The sequence below is a fragment of the Phalacrocorax aristotelis genome, chromosome 2 (genome assembly GCF_949628215.1).
Source record: "Phalacrocorax aristotelis chromosome 2, bGulAri2.1, whole genome shotgun sequence".
Lineage (NCBI taxonomy): Eukaryota > Metazoa > Chordata > Aves > Suliformes > Phalacrocoracidae > Phalacrocorax > Phalacrocorax aristotelis.
The window spans coordinates 1,149,964-1,162,321 of NC_134277.1; the positions used below are offsets into that span (position 1 = coordinate 1,149,964).

Here is a 12,358-nt window from a genome sequence, read left to right on the forward strand (position 1 = left end):
ATCCAAGGCTGCTTGGCGAGACCATTGCCATTCCTCAGGAGTTGCAGGTCATGGCCCACAGGAGTTGGCCTGCAAAGGAGGAAGCTTTTTCTCACCAGCTCATTGAGAAATGGGGCTAAGAGTAGGCATCGTGAAGGGACAGAGTGGGAACACTAGGCACAGATACAAAGGCCAAGACCAGAACCTCTGGCCCAGGAGAGCCAGCTCTGGGGATTTTCATCCCACAAGTCCCACCAGTTTCCCAAGCTGCAGAGAACGTGGAAGAACATGAAGCAGAATGCGGAGAAGCACTCCCTGAAGGGAATCTGTGGAACGGTTAGATCCTGGCACAGGTGCTACATGGACCTGTTTGCAACCATCACAAATGAGCAAGTGGGATGGGAAACAGACAAACGGCATGCTTCCCCCGGGACAGCAAACAGGCTGCAGCAGGCACTGCTCCCCGACAGTCCCGTGCAGGCCAGGGGTGAAGAGAGCTACTGACTTTGCCTGGAGAGAAGGCACCAAGTCCCCCGGCTGCAGCGGGTCTGAATCAAAGGCTTCTGGCAGTTCTGGTACGGAACCACCTCCTTCCACTGCGTCACGCTCCTTCACTCTCTGCCCAGCTCTGCAGGGTCTGCCTCTCCAGCGGGCTTGTGCTTCCAACACTATGGAAGGATCAACAGCACAGAAAGCTCCTTCGACCAAACAGGCTGGAAGCAAGCAGTGCCAGAGCCAGGACAGGGTCTGTGGGAACACCAGATCTGGCCATTATTCAGGGCAGACTCCTGGGAACGAAGGAGCGTTTCCTTACCTAGAAACTTCCAAGGGAAAAGAGCTAGCTGTCAATAAAAGGGCAGGACCACTAGGGAGAAAAGACATCTACCTTGGAAAGGGCCGAGACCCGGAGCATCTGAGGGCAGAGCAGAGGACCCAAGGCAGGTGACCCTGCGGTAGCACTCCCACTGCCTGCCAGAAGGGTGGAAGCAACACGCGGGTCCGACCAGAGGATGGAGGCAAGGAAGGGTCCGGGTACGAGACCTGGCAACGTCCTCGGCAGTCACCGCGGGCAGCCCCCGCTCGCTGTGCCACGGAAGGAGCAGGCGCTCTTGGAAGGAAGCCCTGTTCAGAGGCACCGACAAATCCACACCTGCCGCCGCTACCAGACCAACAGCATCTGAGGGGCAGCGATGCCCTGGCACAGTCACACAGACATACCCAGACAGCTTAGCAGTGTGCCAGGCACGGCAGGCGGTCCAGCGCTGATCGAGCAGACACACAGCAATGCAACAGCCAACAAGAGAAGGCCTTAAATCAAATATAAGGAGGGCTGAGCTGCCAGGCTCAGAGCTGCAAACAGAGGCACGATGTCCAGCTGGACCGAGTCACTAGCGGCATACCCCCGGAGTCAGTACTGGGGCCAGTACTGGGACTCCGTTTGGTCCCATCATCCAGGTCACTAATGCAGACACTAAGTGCACCCCCAGCCAGGCTGTGACCAGTACAAACAGGGGAGGAGCGGCTGACACGCCAGACGGTCGCGCTGCCATTCAGAAGGGCCTGAACAGGCTGGAGAAATGGCCCCCAGGCAGGGAAGGGCCAAGTCCTGACCCTAGGGAGAACAGCCCCATGCACCAGGGCAGGCCAACCGGCTGGGCAGTGGCTCTGCAGAAAAGGGTCTAAGGGTCCTGAAAGACAAGTTGAATGCCAGCCAGCAGCGCTCCCTTGCAGCAACGGTGGCCAGCAGCCTCCTGGGTGGCCTTATGAACTGCGCCGCAGGCAGGCTGAAGGAGCTGATCCTCCTCTGCTACTCAGCATCAGTGAGACACATCTGGAATGTCCAGTACTGGGCCCCCCAGAACAAGACGTGGGCCTACTGGAGCAGATCCAGTGCAGGGCCACAAGGATGGTTATGGGACTAAAACATGTGATATGTGAGAAGTTACAGAGCTGGAGGAGAAAAGGATTGAGGCATCTTATCTGTATGAACAAATACCTGATGGAAGGTTGAAAAGATAGCCAGACTTTTAGCAGTGCCCAGTGACAGACAGCAAGGCAATGGGCACAAACCTAAAATATTAGAAATCCCATTTAAACTTAAGAAAAAGCTGCATGCACGCACTCCCCAAACATAAGAAAAACCTCTTATACTGTGAGGATAAAGCAGCATCGGCCCTGAGCCTGGAACAGGTTACCCAGAAAGCAAGCTATCCCCAAGACATTCAGAACTCGACTGGACATGGTACCGAGCAACCCGCTCTAGGTGAGCCGGGGTTGGACTGGACGATCTCCAGAGGCCCCTGCCAACCTCAACTACTCTGTGATTCTGTGGAGGTGTCAGAAGAAGAGGAAATACACCTCAGACGAGAAGAGCAAGAACAACCACTGAGCTGTGAAGCAGCTTCAACTCAGGAAGAAGCTGAACTGCCTGGGGTTCTTCATCTCAAAGGGGTGGCCAAAGGGAAGCATCCTCTGGAACCACAAGCATAGAAGGTGATAACCACAGAGCTGCTCTTCACTCCCTCACGGTACCAGACCTGGCAGCACCACATCAGCTGACCAGACAGCAGGTTTAAAACAGAGCTTGTTGCAGGTAGTACTGCCTGGAGCTTGTTGGCACCAGGCGCTGCAGGTGTCGAAGAAGGAACAGGCTCAAAGAGGAATAAAACGCTCATGGAGAAGAGGTCCATCGGGGCAATTAAACACAGCTGTCCAGACACACGCTCTGGTGCAGGAATCCTTGGACTATCCATGATCCCCTTCCAGCTCATCTTCTAACAATCTGCCACTGTCTGCTGCTGGAGAGGGAACAGAGGGGATGGGACCAGAGCAGCTGCTCTCATCCACCCAGAGGGAGCTGCTCGCATTAGCAGCTGCACGATGATTGGGGTCCTGCAGCCCTGGTCACGCGGGTCCTGACGCCTAACCATGTGCTGCCGGCCAGGGCACGTGGCCCTGTGCGCACTGGGAGCAAGAGCACGCTCTTGCTTGCCCACACCCCATTCCAATCTGCCTTGCTCCTCAGAGACCCCGTTGGGCCGCTGCTCAGCACCCCAACCTCCCGCAGCAGCCCTGACCCGCACCAGGGGCGCAGACCCAAGCGGTAACTGTTACCAGAGATGGTTGGAGACAGGGCGCAGAGCCCCAAGCTGGGCCAAGCACAGGGTGAGCCCAGTCCACGGCTGCTGCGGGCATGCCGGGCACACGGCAGGCAGGTGAGTGCAGCCCTCGGCTCTCGGGCATGGTGGCACAAAGCTGGGAGCAGAGGCGGCTGTGCCAAGCCGCCTCCTCAGCCGAGGGCATCCCAGAGCCCACACATGCAGCGAGAGCCTGCGGCACCAGGCACTGTGGAGCCCTCCTCTGTGCCACGAAGCGGCTCGGTCCCACTGCTGTCTGGCTGAGGACGCGGCTGGCCCTGGGCAGCCCGTCCTGAACGCCAGCGCGAGGGAGAGCCAGGGCGTGCTGCACAGGGGAGCTTGTCCTGCTCCACTGCTCTGCAATTTGGGATCTCCAAGGCAATACCACAACTCGAGTCACAGGACTGCCAAAGCTATGCATAAACAAAGAGCTTCTGAACCATGTACGTTGCATATTATGAAATTAGGAGGAGCTTCGTGTTGGCACGCTGCACCAACAGCAGCGGGGGAGGTAAGAAGCTTTTAGAAATAGTTATGGGACTGCTTGGTAGATCTATGACTGTAATTCAGGTGACTTCTGAAGTGGAGAAGTAAACAGGGATAAGAGGCCTGCGTTTCTGAGTTCTTTTCCTCAGAAAGGTCTATCCTCAAGCTAAAAATTACCCCATAAATAGTCTTGTAGAAGCTGCACACCTTAAAACAACATCTGAAGTTTCCAAAGAAATCTGAAGACAATGGCAAAGGCGGCAGTGAAGCCTCGAGGGCTTCTCTGTTCACAGCTCTCACCACAGACCAGCCAGAGGCTGCAGCTGGGCTCCGAACCAGGCACGAAAGGGAGGTTGGCCTCGTCTCGCCTCCACCCACAGCAGCGAGAAGCTGCAGAACTGACAGCCAGGATTACAGCAAAGGGTGTCAGGCTGAGCTATGCCCCCAACTTGATTTCCACTCTGAGGCCCCGCAGCCAGCACTGCCGCTGCTGTGCCTGCCCGGCCCAGGCTGAGCGGCTTCCCCTTCTCCCCTCCCTGCCAGCGCGCGGGTCCGGTCTCTGCTCCAGGCGGCAGACCCACAGGACAGGATTCCTGCAGGACCAGCGGACAGGAGAGGCCGTCCCCTTGTCCGTGCTTTCTGCCAGGGTGCTGGGGCTGGTCTCGCCTACCAGCCCCGTGGAAAAGCTCTTGGGGTGGGACAGGGGAGGGCAAAAAGGAGCCGTGAGGATGAGTCACTGCTTCCCCTCACAAGCAGTGAGTGTGGAAAGACAGCTCCTGTCGGGAGTGTTTACAGTGGGGATGCCAGCTCTCCAGCCTGCAGCCTGGAGACCATCTCACTGCACGGCCACGGGCAGTTTCTGCCCGGGGGCAGCAGTGGAAGGGAAGGGAGCAGCCCCCAACTTACCTGAACCAGACAGTAGCCCAGCAGTCGCAAGTGCCTGTCCCTCATGGCTCGCGAGCCCACCAGTATGTCGGAGTTCTGGCAGTAATGCCATTTGTCATTGACCGACAGCACCACCCTGCAGAGGACAGAGCCGGGAGGAGGGCAGCGTTACCCCACGCCACAGACCCTGCGGCAGGACCGGCAGCAGCGTCACCGGTGCCTGGTCCCCAGAGCAGCAGCAGGGGAAGGGCAGCACCCCCCATGCCCAGCTGGTGGCAGGGGCTGGGACGTGCAGCACCCCGGGGCCTGGGGGCAGTGGGGACAGAGGGCTCTGCAGCACAGCCCTCGCCGCTGCCCCAGGGCGGGACGGGGCCGGGCCGACTGCCAGGGAGGGCACGACCTGAAGGCAGCGCCGGCGCGGGCCGGGGGCGGCTGTCCTGCCAGAAGGGAGTGGGGACACGGACCGGCTCTGCTCAGTACCTCTGAATCTCTTCGGCTCCCTGCAGCCCATCGCCTGGCCCTCGTTTGGGGCTGGGCCGGCACGGAGAGGGCGGAGGGCAGGCATCCTCGCTGGGGGGTGGGCTCCTTTCCTCCAGTTCCTCCTGGGCCTGTTCCCCCTGGAAGCAGTTGTGATCGTGCCCAGGGCAGACGGCAGTAACCTCCTCGTCCTCCTCCAGAATCTTGCCGATGGGGAACTGGAAGAGGGTGGCTGCGGAGGTGCCCCTGGGCGAGCAGTCAGGGGTGCCAGCCGGCTGCGTGGAGAGGCACTCGGAAGGGCTGCTTAACGTGGAGCTGCCCTGGCTCTCCAGGGAAGACTCTTTGCTCAGGCCACAGTAATAGTCCGAGGGAGGCTGGTAGCAGGGGCCCCCCGGGGCAGGGCAAAGCGTGGGTAGGAACCGCCCAGCCAGGCTGTTCTCCCGCGAGCCCGGTGGGCTGCTTGGCGTCTCTGGAGCAAACGGGGCAAAGTCCTGCAAGTCCGAGGTGAGGGCCAGGACACTTGAGCGCAGAGAAATGGCGGCAGGGGATGTTGTAGTGTGAGCAGAAGGAGCCTTGGAAGCCGTAGGGACATGGGAGAGAGGCAGCACAGTGCCCGAGCGGTTCATCCACAGTAGGAAGTCTGCAGAGAGAGAATATGCATCGGCACCAGGCCTTGAGACCCCCCTACTGATGGGACATGGGCTTGGGGACCTTGCATGCCCTGGGGCGGGAGACACTGCAGCAGCCAGCCCAGCAGGTGGGAGCGCAGAGCAGATCCCCCCACTGCACTGGCCCAGCTGAGCCTCCTGTGGCGGGGGCAGCTCAGGAAGCTTTGTCACGAAGCACGGGGGGAAGGCAGTGTCACAGGGAAGGTGGTGACAAAGCAGCCAAATCTAGTTCTGCCCTGAATAACCTCCCACCCTCGGGCCTCCCCTGGGCACCCAGGCAGCTGCAGGGCTTCCAGTGCCCCAGAGACCCCCCCCAGTCTCAACTGCCAGTGCCTTCCCCAGGGCCACAGCACAAAGTGGGGTGCCCAGCCAGGCTACCTGTGCAGTATCCTGGGGGCAGCACCTCGTCCTGCCGATAGCACTCTTCTCCCACCAGCTGCCGCAGGGCCTCGGCCACCAGCCCCTTGTAACTGAAGGGAAAAAGAAGAGTCAGAGGATGCGCTAGGGAGGACCACCCCACCCCCTCCCGCATTGCCGACCCACGTGCTCCCTCTGAGCACATCTGCACAGAGACACGGAGGTCCCTGCGAGCAAGAAATAAGGGGAGCCTTTAGCTTTGGGCTCTGCTGTTCTGGGTCAAGTTGGGGACACGCTTCAGCTAATTCAGCAGAAAAGCCCCTCCCAATATCACTACACCAACAGCATATTCTTCCTCACCAAAAGGGTTGTCAAGCACTGGAACAGGCTGCCCAGGGAAGTGGTTGAGTCACCATGCCCAGAGGTATTTAAAAGATGCATAGACATGGTGCTTAGGGACATGGTTTCGTGGCGGGCTTGGCGGTGTTAGGTTTATGGTTGAACTCGATCCTAAGGGTCTTTTCCAACCTAAGTGATTCTATGATTTTATATTGCTCCTCTCCAGGCTTTGGAGCTCACATAGGGGCCTTTACCCTGGCACCGCCCTCGGCTGGGATCCTGCCAGAACAAGGTCACCGACCCCGTGTCCCAGGCAACACCGCACTGCCCACCTGCAAGGCAGAGGCAGCGGGGTGCCCGGCACACGGTGCTCCCAGCCGTGCTCACCCCGGGGCAGCCCTCCCGTCCCCAGCGTGCCACCTGCCCCCGCTGCTGACCTGTACTTTCTGTTGGCCTCGTCGGCCGTCAGGGCATGCTCAAACATGAGGACGCGGTAGCGCGGGTCGAGGCGCGGGCCACTGTAATCGCGGAACTCCAGCTCCACCGCCGCATCCAGCAGCGAGAGGTAGCGGCGCACAATCAGCGCGTAGGGGCTGCCTGCGGGGAGATGACGGCTGGCTAGAGGCTGCCTGGGAGCCCCTCCTCACCCAGCCACCCGCCTGGGCGTGCTGACTGCCAGCAAGGTGGTCCTGCGCTCCCAGGGGGAGTCTGTTCTGCCCACCTCCACCCCAGCCCCGAGCCTTAAACAGCTGGGTTTACCCTGGAAAAGGCCTGACATACTCATAACGTTGGTGATGAAGGCTGGGGAGAAGACTTGGTGCAGGACAGTCTGGGGGAAGTGGCTAAGCTGAAACATGGACATGAGGATGTTGACAGTTGCCAGGGGCGAGCTGCCGGCTTTCTGCTCCAGGATGGCCTCCAGCTTGGGGAAGAGCTCGCTGTGGTTGGATGGGCGGTAATTCATGCGGCTGAAGGGAAACACCAGCTTCTGGATCACCTGCAGACAGCAGGAGAGGGAGTCAGTCTGGGCCAGGAAGTGGGAGAAAGGATAGGTCAGGCCCAGGCCTGCCCAGAGCAGGGCAGAAACAGGCTCTCACAACCCATCAGGATCTGGGCACATCCCGGTCGATCCCCAGTGAGATGCCCCAGCCTGATGGCAGAGAAGGGATGTGGTTTCCCCCCAGCACCAGGGCAGCCCTAGAGCCAGCTCCAGGCATTCCCTGCAGGCCGGGGAAGACACTCACCTTGCTGTCAAGCTGCTCCCCACGCTTCAGGAGAAAGTTTGCGATGGTATCAAGCAGCCGTGGCTCACGCAGCCGGTGCCGGGCCACATACTTGGCAATGAGGGCCATGGTGTAGGGGGTAAGGTTCTCTGCCTTCCTGGGGAGCCACTCTGCACAGAGCAAACCACAGCGGGGTATCCGTCAGAGGGGCCTGGCTCTGTCCAAACCACAGCTCTCCAGAAGCCACTACAGCCTGGGCAGGAAAGGCAGTGCAGGCAGGTGGGAGATAACAAGACCTGGGCAGCAGGGCCACCTCTCCTGAAACCCAGAAGGCTTCCAAACCATCAAGTTATGGGACTTGTGAGAGGCTGGGGCAAATTCCTGTCCTGTGCGCCCAGAAGGCACAGCTGGAGCATGGACAGAATGGAAGCCCTTCTGTAGAAACCCCACCAAAACCAACCTGCTCCCAGTCTTGAGGTAAGGTAGCTCACAGCCCCTGGGAGGGCTAAGCTGGGAAGTCAGTGACAGGGTGGCCATAATGCAGAGCATCTCCTGCTCCAGCCTCCACTGCTGCAGGCCCTGGTGCTCAACAAGGCGCCAGCCGGTGCTGTGACAAACGTGGAGGACCTCTGGGGCCAAGAAAGGAGGCTCCAAGGCTGCCAAGCACACGGACAGAGCCCAGCGCACCCCGCACCGGGGAAAGAGGCTCACACAGTGGGCAAGGCTGGGACCCTGCCTGGGCAGACCCTGCCCTCACCTGCCATACTGCGGATGAATCGCTCTTGGCGGTTCTCGTAGAAGAGCTGAGAGCTGAAGATGGCCTCCAGGGCCTTGTTGTTCGCCTCCTGGGCGCACAGAGCCAGCATCTCGTCCAAGAGGGCCAGCTCGTGCTCCCGCATGGCACTCACTTGCCCCAGCGTGTGCCTGACGAGGCGCAGGATCTTGCGGTTGTTGATGAGCTGCTGGTCGGAGGCCGGGTGTCCCTGCAGCGCCTGCGCCCGCAGCCGGTAGTAGGAGAGGAGCAGGAAGAGGGTCTGGGGGTGACGCTCCTTCTCCAGGTGCCGCTCCAGACTGCTGAGGCAAGACTCGACCAGGGGGTGAGGGCTGGACGGGTGGAGCCTCATCACGCTGCTGAAGACCATGGAGACGTCCTTCTGGTTGAAGCGTCCCAGGCGGCTCCGGGACTCGTCCTCCAGCACTCGCACCAGTGGCGACTCCCCGGGCAGGCCTGTGGCAGGGAAGGGATTAGGGATGCCCAGACCCCACCTGTCATCTTCACTAGGCACAACCCTCCTCGTAAGCTCAGGCACAAGGCTCCAGCAGGAGGAGGACAGGTTTGCCGTGTCAGCAATCAAACCAGAGAAGAGAAAGGGAAAGAGGACCGGTTTAGCAAAGCCTGACCAGAACATCAGTGCATCTGCACCACGGAAAAAGTCATTCGGAGCCGTTGGATTATTCCCACCCACTCCACCAAAATGGAAGTTCATCAGTTCATCTGCAAAAGCAATTTTTATTTCTTAAGTCTCAACCTTCTTAAAGATAAATAATACACCTCTGGAAGTATTTTTTAAAAGTTTTGGTTGGAAAACAAGTGAGACATCAGCACATTACCAAAATAAAAACTCTCTGTGTAGGACAGGAATTAATCCTTCCACATTCCTAACCTTCTCCCATTTTCTAGTTTAGCTTTAGTTGTTCAAACTTGGCTCCAGGAGGAAATACTTTCCTTCAACTCTGGCCGTATTATTCAACCACAGAAAGACAAGGGGCCAGGTTACAAGAAAAGGCAAAGGCCATCCTTCGTGTGTCAGGAGGGATATTTTCAGGAGACGCATGAAGCATTACGCGCTGTATGAGGCCCTGGTAGCCCACTGGTCTCCTAAGCCGGCTGACAAGATTTCAGTTTTCAAAAGGGCTTTAAAGCAACTAAGGCAGCATGGGGTAAGTTGCTGTGTTTTATCATTAATCAAAAATCAGTCAGAAGGTGGAAAGTGAAGAATTGGTCTGAGCAGTTGCTTTGTTCCTTAACAAGGCCTCAAAAAGGCAGGTTAGCATTTTTATTAATGAGCGGGCAAGCGTGGTGAGCAGGGAAGGGCGACTGACAGAGAACAAAGTGTGGGTCAAAACCAGAACAGGCTGGGGGGGGAGCCCAGCTGAGGGGAGAGGCGCCTGGCAGCCAGGAGTTCAGTGTCAACAAACACAAGGCGCCGTGAGACAGAGAGGAGAAGAGCAGAAACTTCCTCCCTCCCCCCTTCAGCGGGATCTAGAGTTACTGCATCAACCCGCGGCAGGGACCAGGCATCTCTGTATGTGGCTCAGCCAAGACCTCAGCCCAGCGTGCAGCTGCGGTGGGAAAAAAAAAAAAAGCAAACACAAGGGCAGGAGCCATGTGCGTGGGACAGAAGAGCGCAGGGAGGGCAGGCACCTGCTGACGCAGGCAACTGCCAGACCCCATCCCCTTCCTCGCAGGTGAGGGAATCCGCAGCGCCCTTGGGGGCCCCCAGCCCAGCAAAGGGGGAGCCCCGGGACACGGCCCGCTGGCTGGCCCAGAGGCTGCTGTGCAGGAGCCTAAACTGGCCTGAACCTTTTCTCCTGAATATTAAACTCCCAATGACAGAGGGCTCGTGGCTTGTGAAGGGTTTAGCCAAGATCTCACATCTTGCACTTCGATACTCAGATGTTTGCTGATTTCAGGGACTGGAACAAAAGTCAGGGAGCGGTTTATCTCGATCCTGCCAGGCAGCGCTGGCCACCACTTCAGCTGCCCTTCAGGCTGACATGCCAGGTGCTGCAGCCAGCTGACCCCCCCCGGAGCTGTTGGTCCACCTCACTCCCTTCCTGCTGTGTACGCCAAGCAGAGCCTCCTCCTTCAAACAGCACAACTCCGTCTGCCACAAAGCCACCATCGTATGTAAATCCACACAAAAACACAGAGACCAGCCCCAGTTCTAGTACGTCCTTCCTCCTCTCATGGCAGCTGGACCTGCAGGCTCTCCTTTCACCTCACAAACCCAGGCACTGGCCTGTGTCCCACTGCCCTGCCTGCCTCCCCCGCTTGCTGTGGACAACCCCACGCCGGCAGACGCCGGCAGCCCGGGACACTCACCCAGCGCGGCAGCGGCGTACAGGCAGTTGACAATGCTGAAGTTATCGAACTTGGAGCAGCCGCTGATGATGGCCTGACAGAGGGTCTGAAACTCCGGCTGCTCCAGCATCTGGCTGGGCCCTCGGCTCTCCCCGTTCACCGTGGCCTGGCCTTGCTGCTGCTGCTGCAAGAGCTGGCCCAGCTTGTGCAGAGCGATGGGGTAGTGGCTGGCAGACACCTTGCTGGGGTTCTGCGTGACCCACCGCAGCACTTCCCCGACACTGCGCGAGCGCTCTATCAGACGCTTCATTGTGAAGAAGGTGTCATAACTCATCTTCTCGTGGATGAAGTTCCAGCTCTTCCTCTTGCCATGGCCTCGAGTCCTGTAGGCGTCCGGGGGAAAGGTGTGCAGCAGCCCATGGCCGTAGGGGTCCAGGGGGAGCAGCACAGCCCGCTGCTTAGCTTTGCCTGCGCAGTAGCAGGTGGGATACATCCCGGCCCCGCTCCTGTCACCAGCAGCCAGGCCCGGCAGGCCGCCAGGCCGCACGCTCTCTCGGGTCAGAGCACGGAGCCATGGCAGCAGGCGCAGCATGGCGAGGGCAGGGCAGCTCGAGAAGTTCTGGAGAACCGGGAGACCCTGGGAACAAGAGGCGGGTGAGGGGGGCAGCAAGCTCATGCCTCTGGGATGGCTGGAGCCAGCAAGGGATACACGGAGCCCACGCTAGGACCCCCCACCCGCACAGATCCACACCAGTCCAGGGGCACCTGGCCCACAAAGCCCCCTGATGCGAGGGCCCCCCACCCAGACATCCCTGTGGCTCTGGGACCCCTGCCCTGCACAGGCTGCTCGGGCCGAGGCCCCCTGGCCCACAAAAGCCCCGCTGTCCCGGGACCCCCAGCCTGCGCAGGCATCCCCACCCTGAGGTCCCCCGGCCCGCACAGCCCCCTCCCCTCTCCCGCGGCCCCTGGCTCGCAGATCCCCCTTGTCCCAGGAGCCCCGGCAGGCATAGATCCCCGGCCGGTACCGGGACCGCAGGGCGCCCGAGCGCCACTGCCCCGGAGTACCGGGACCCTCGGGCGCCCCTTCCCCGGGGTACCGGCACCCCCGAGCCGCCCCAAGCGCCCCACCCCGGCGTACCGGGACCCCCGGGGCGCCCCGAGCGCCCCTCCCCCGGGGTACCGAGACTCCCGGGCCGCCCCGAGCGCCCTTTTCCCGCCGTACCGGGACTCCCGGGCCGGGCTGGGGCACACCGGGACAGCGACACGGGCCCCCCCAGACGCCCATCGCCGGGGTCCCCCATCCCCACCCCTCCGGCCTAGACGGGCCCCGCGGTGCCCGGCCCGCGCCGCGCCCCGCCCGGCCCCGGCCCCCGGCCCTACATGGCGCTCGCGGCCGCGCTGGGACCCGCCGCCGGCCCGGCCGCTCAGCACCGCCCGGACACCGAGTCCGCCATCTTCCCGACAGCCCCCGGAGGGCCGGCGGACGCCGCGGCCCCGCCCCTCGCGCGGCCCACACTTCCGGGGGCGGTGCCGGGCGCGGGAGCTCCGGCTGTGCGCGGAGTGCCATCTCTCAAGGGCCGCTACCCACCCTCCAATGAGCGAGCGCCTCGCGAAGGGGCGGGGCGGCTCTACTAGCGCAGGCGCTCTGCGGCCCTGCGGAACGCGTGGCCCGAGGCACAGGCCCCGCCCTTCCCACCCCGGGGCCCCGCCCCTCCCGCCGTC

General features: G+C 60.8%; 2 protein-coding genes across 2 annotated transcripts in view; both read right to left on the reverse strand.

The window, feature by feature from the left end:
- FASTK (Fas activated serine/threonine kinase) overlaps positions 1 to 12,191 on the reverse strand; it is a 15,095-nt gene extending 2,904 nt beyond the window's left edge. The window contains exons 1-9 of the mRNA XM_075082107.1: positions 12,017 to 12,191; positions 10,658 to 11,273; positions 8,309 to 8,779; positions 7,573 to 7,721; positions 7,109 to 7,325; positions 6,766 to 6,925; positions 6,011 to 6,102; positions 4,968 to 5,604; positions 4,509 to 4,623 (exon numbers count right to left, since the gene is read on the reverse strand). Of these exons, the coding sequence (XP_074938208.1) occupies positions 4,509 to 4,623; positions 4,968 to 5,604; positions 6,011 to 6,102; positions 6,766 to 6,925; positions 7,109 to 7,325; positions 7,573 to 7,721; positions 8,309 to 8,779; positions 10,658 to 11,228 (2,412 nt within the window). The 5' untranslated portion in view covers positions 11,229 to 11,273; positions 12,017 to 12,191. The remainder of the gene's footprint in view (positions 1 to 4,508; positions 4,624 to 4,967; positions 5,605 to 6,010; positions 6,103 to 6,765; positions 6,926 to 7,108; positions 7,326 to 7,572; positions 7,722 to 8,308; positions 8,780 to 10,657; positions 11,274 to 12,016) is intronic.
- The window catches only part of ATG9B (autophagy related 9B), a 116,727-nt gene that overhangs the window by 49,386 nt on the left and 54,983 nt on the right, over positions 1 to 12,358 (reverse strand). The window lies entirely within an intron of this gene.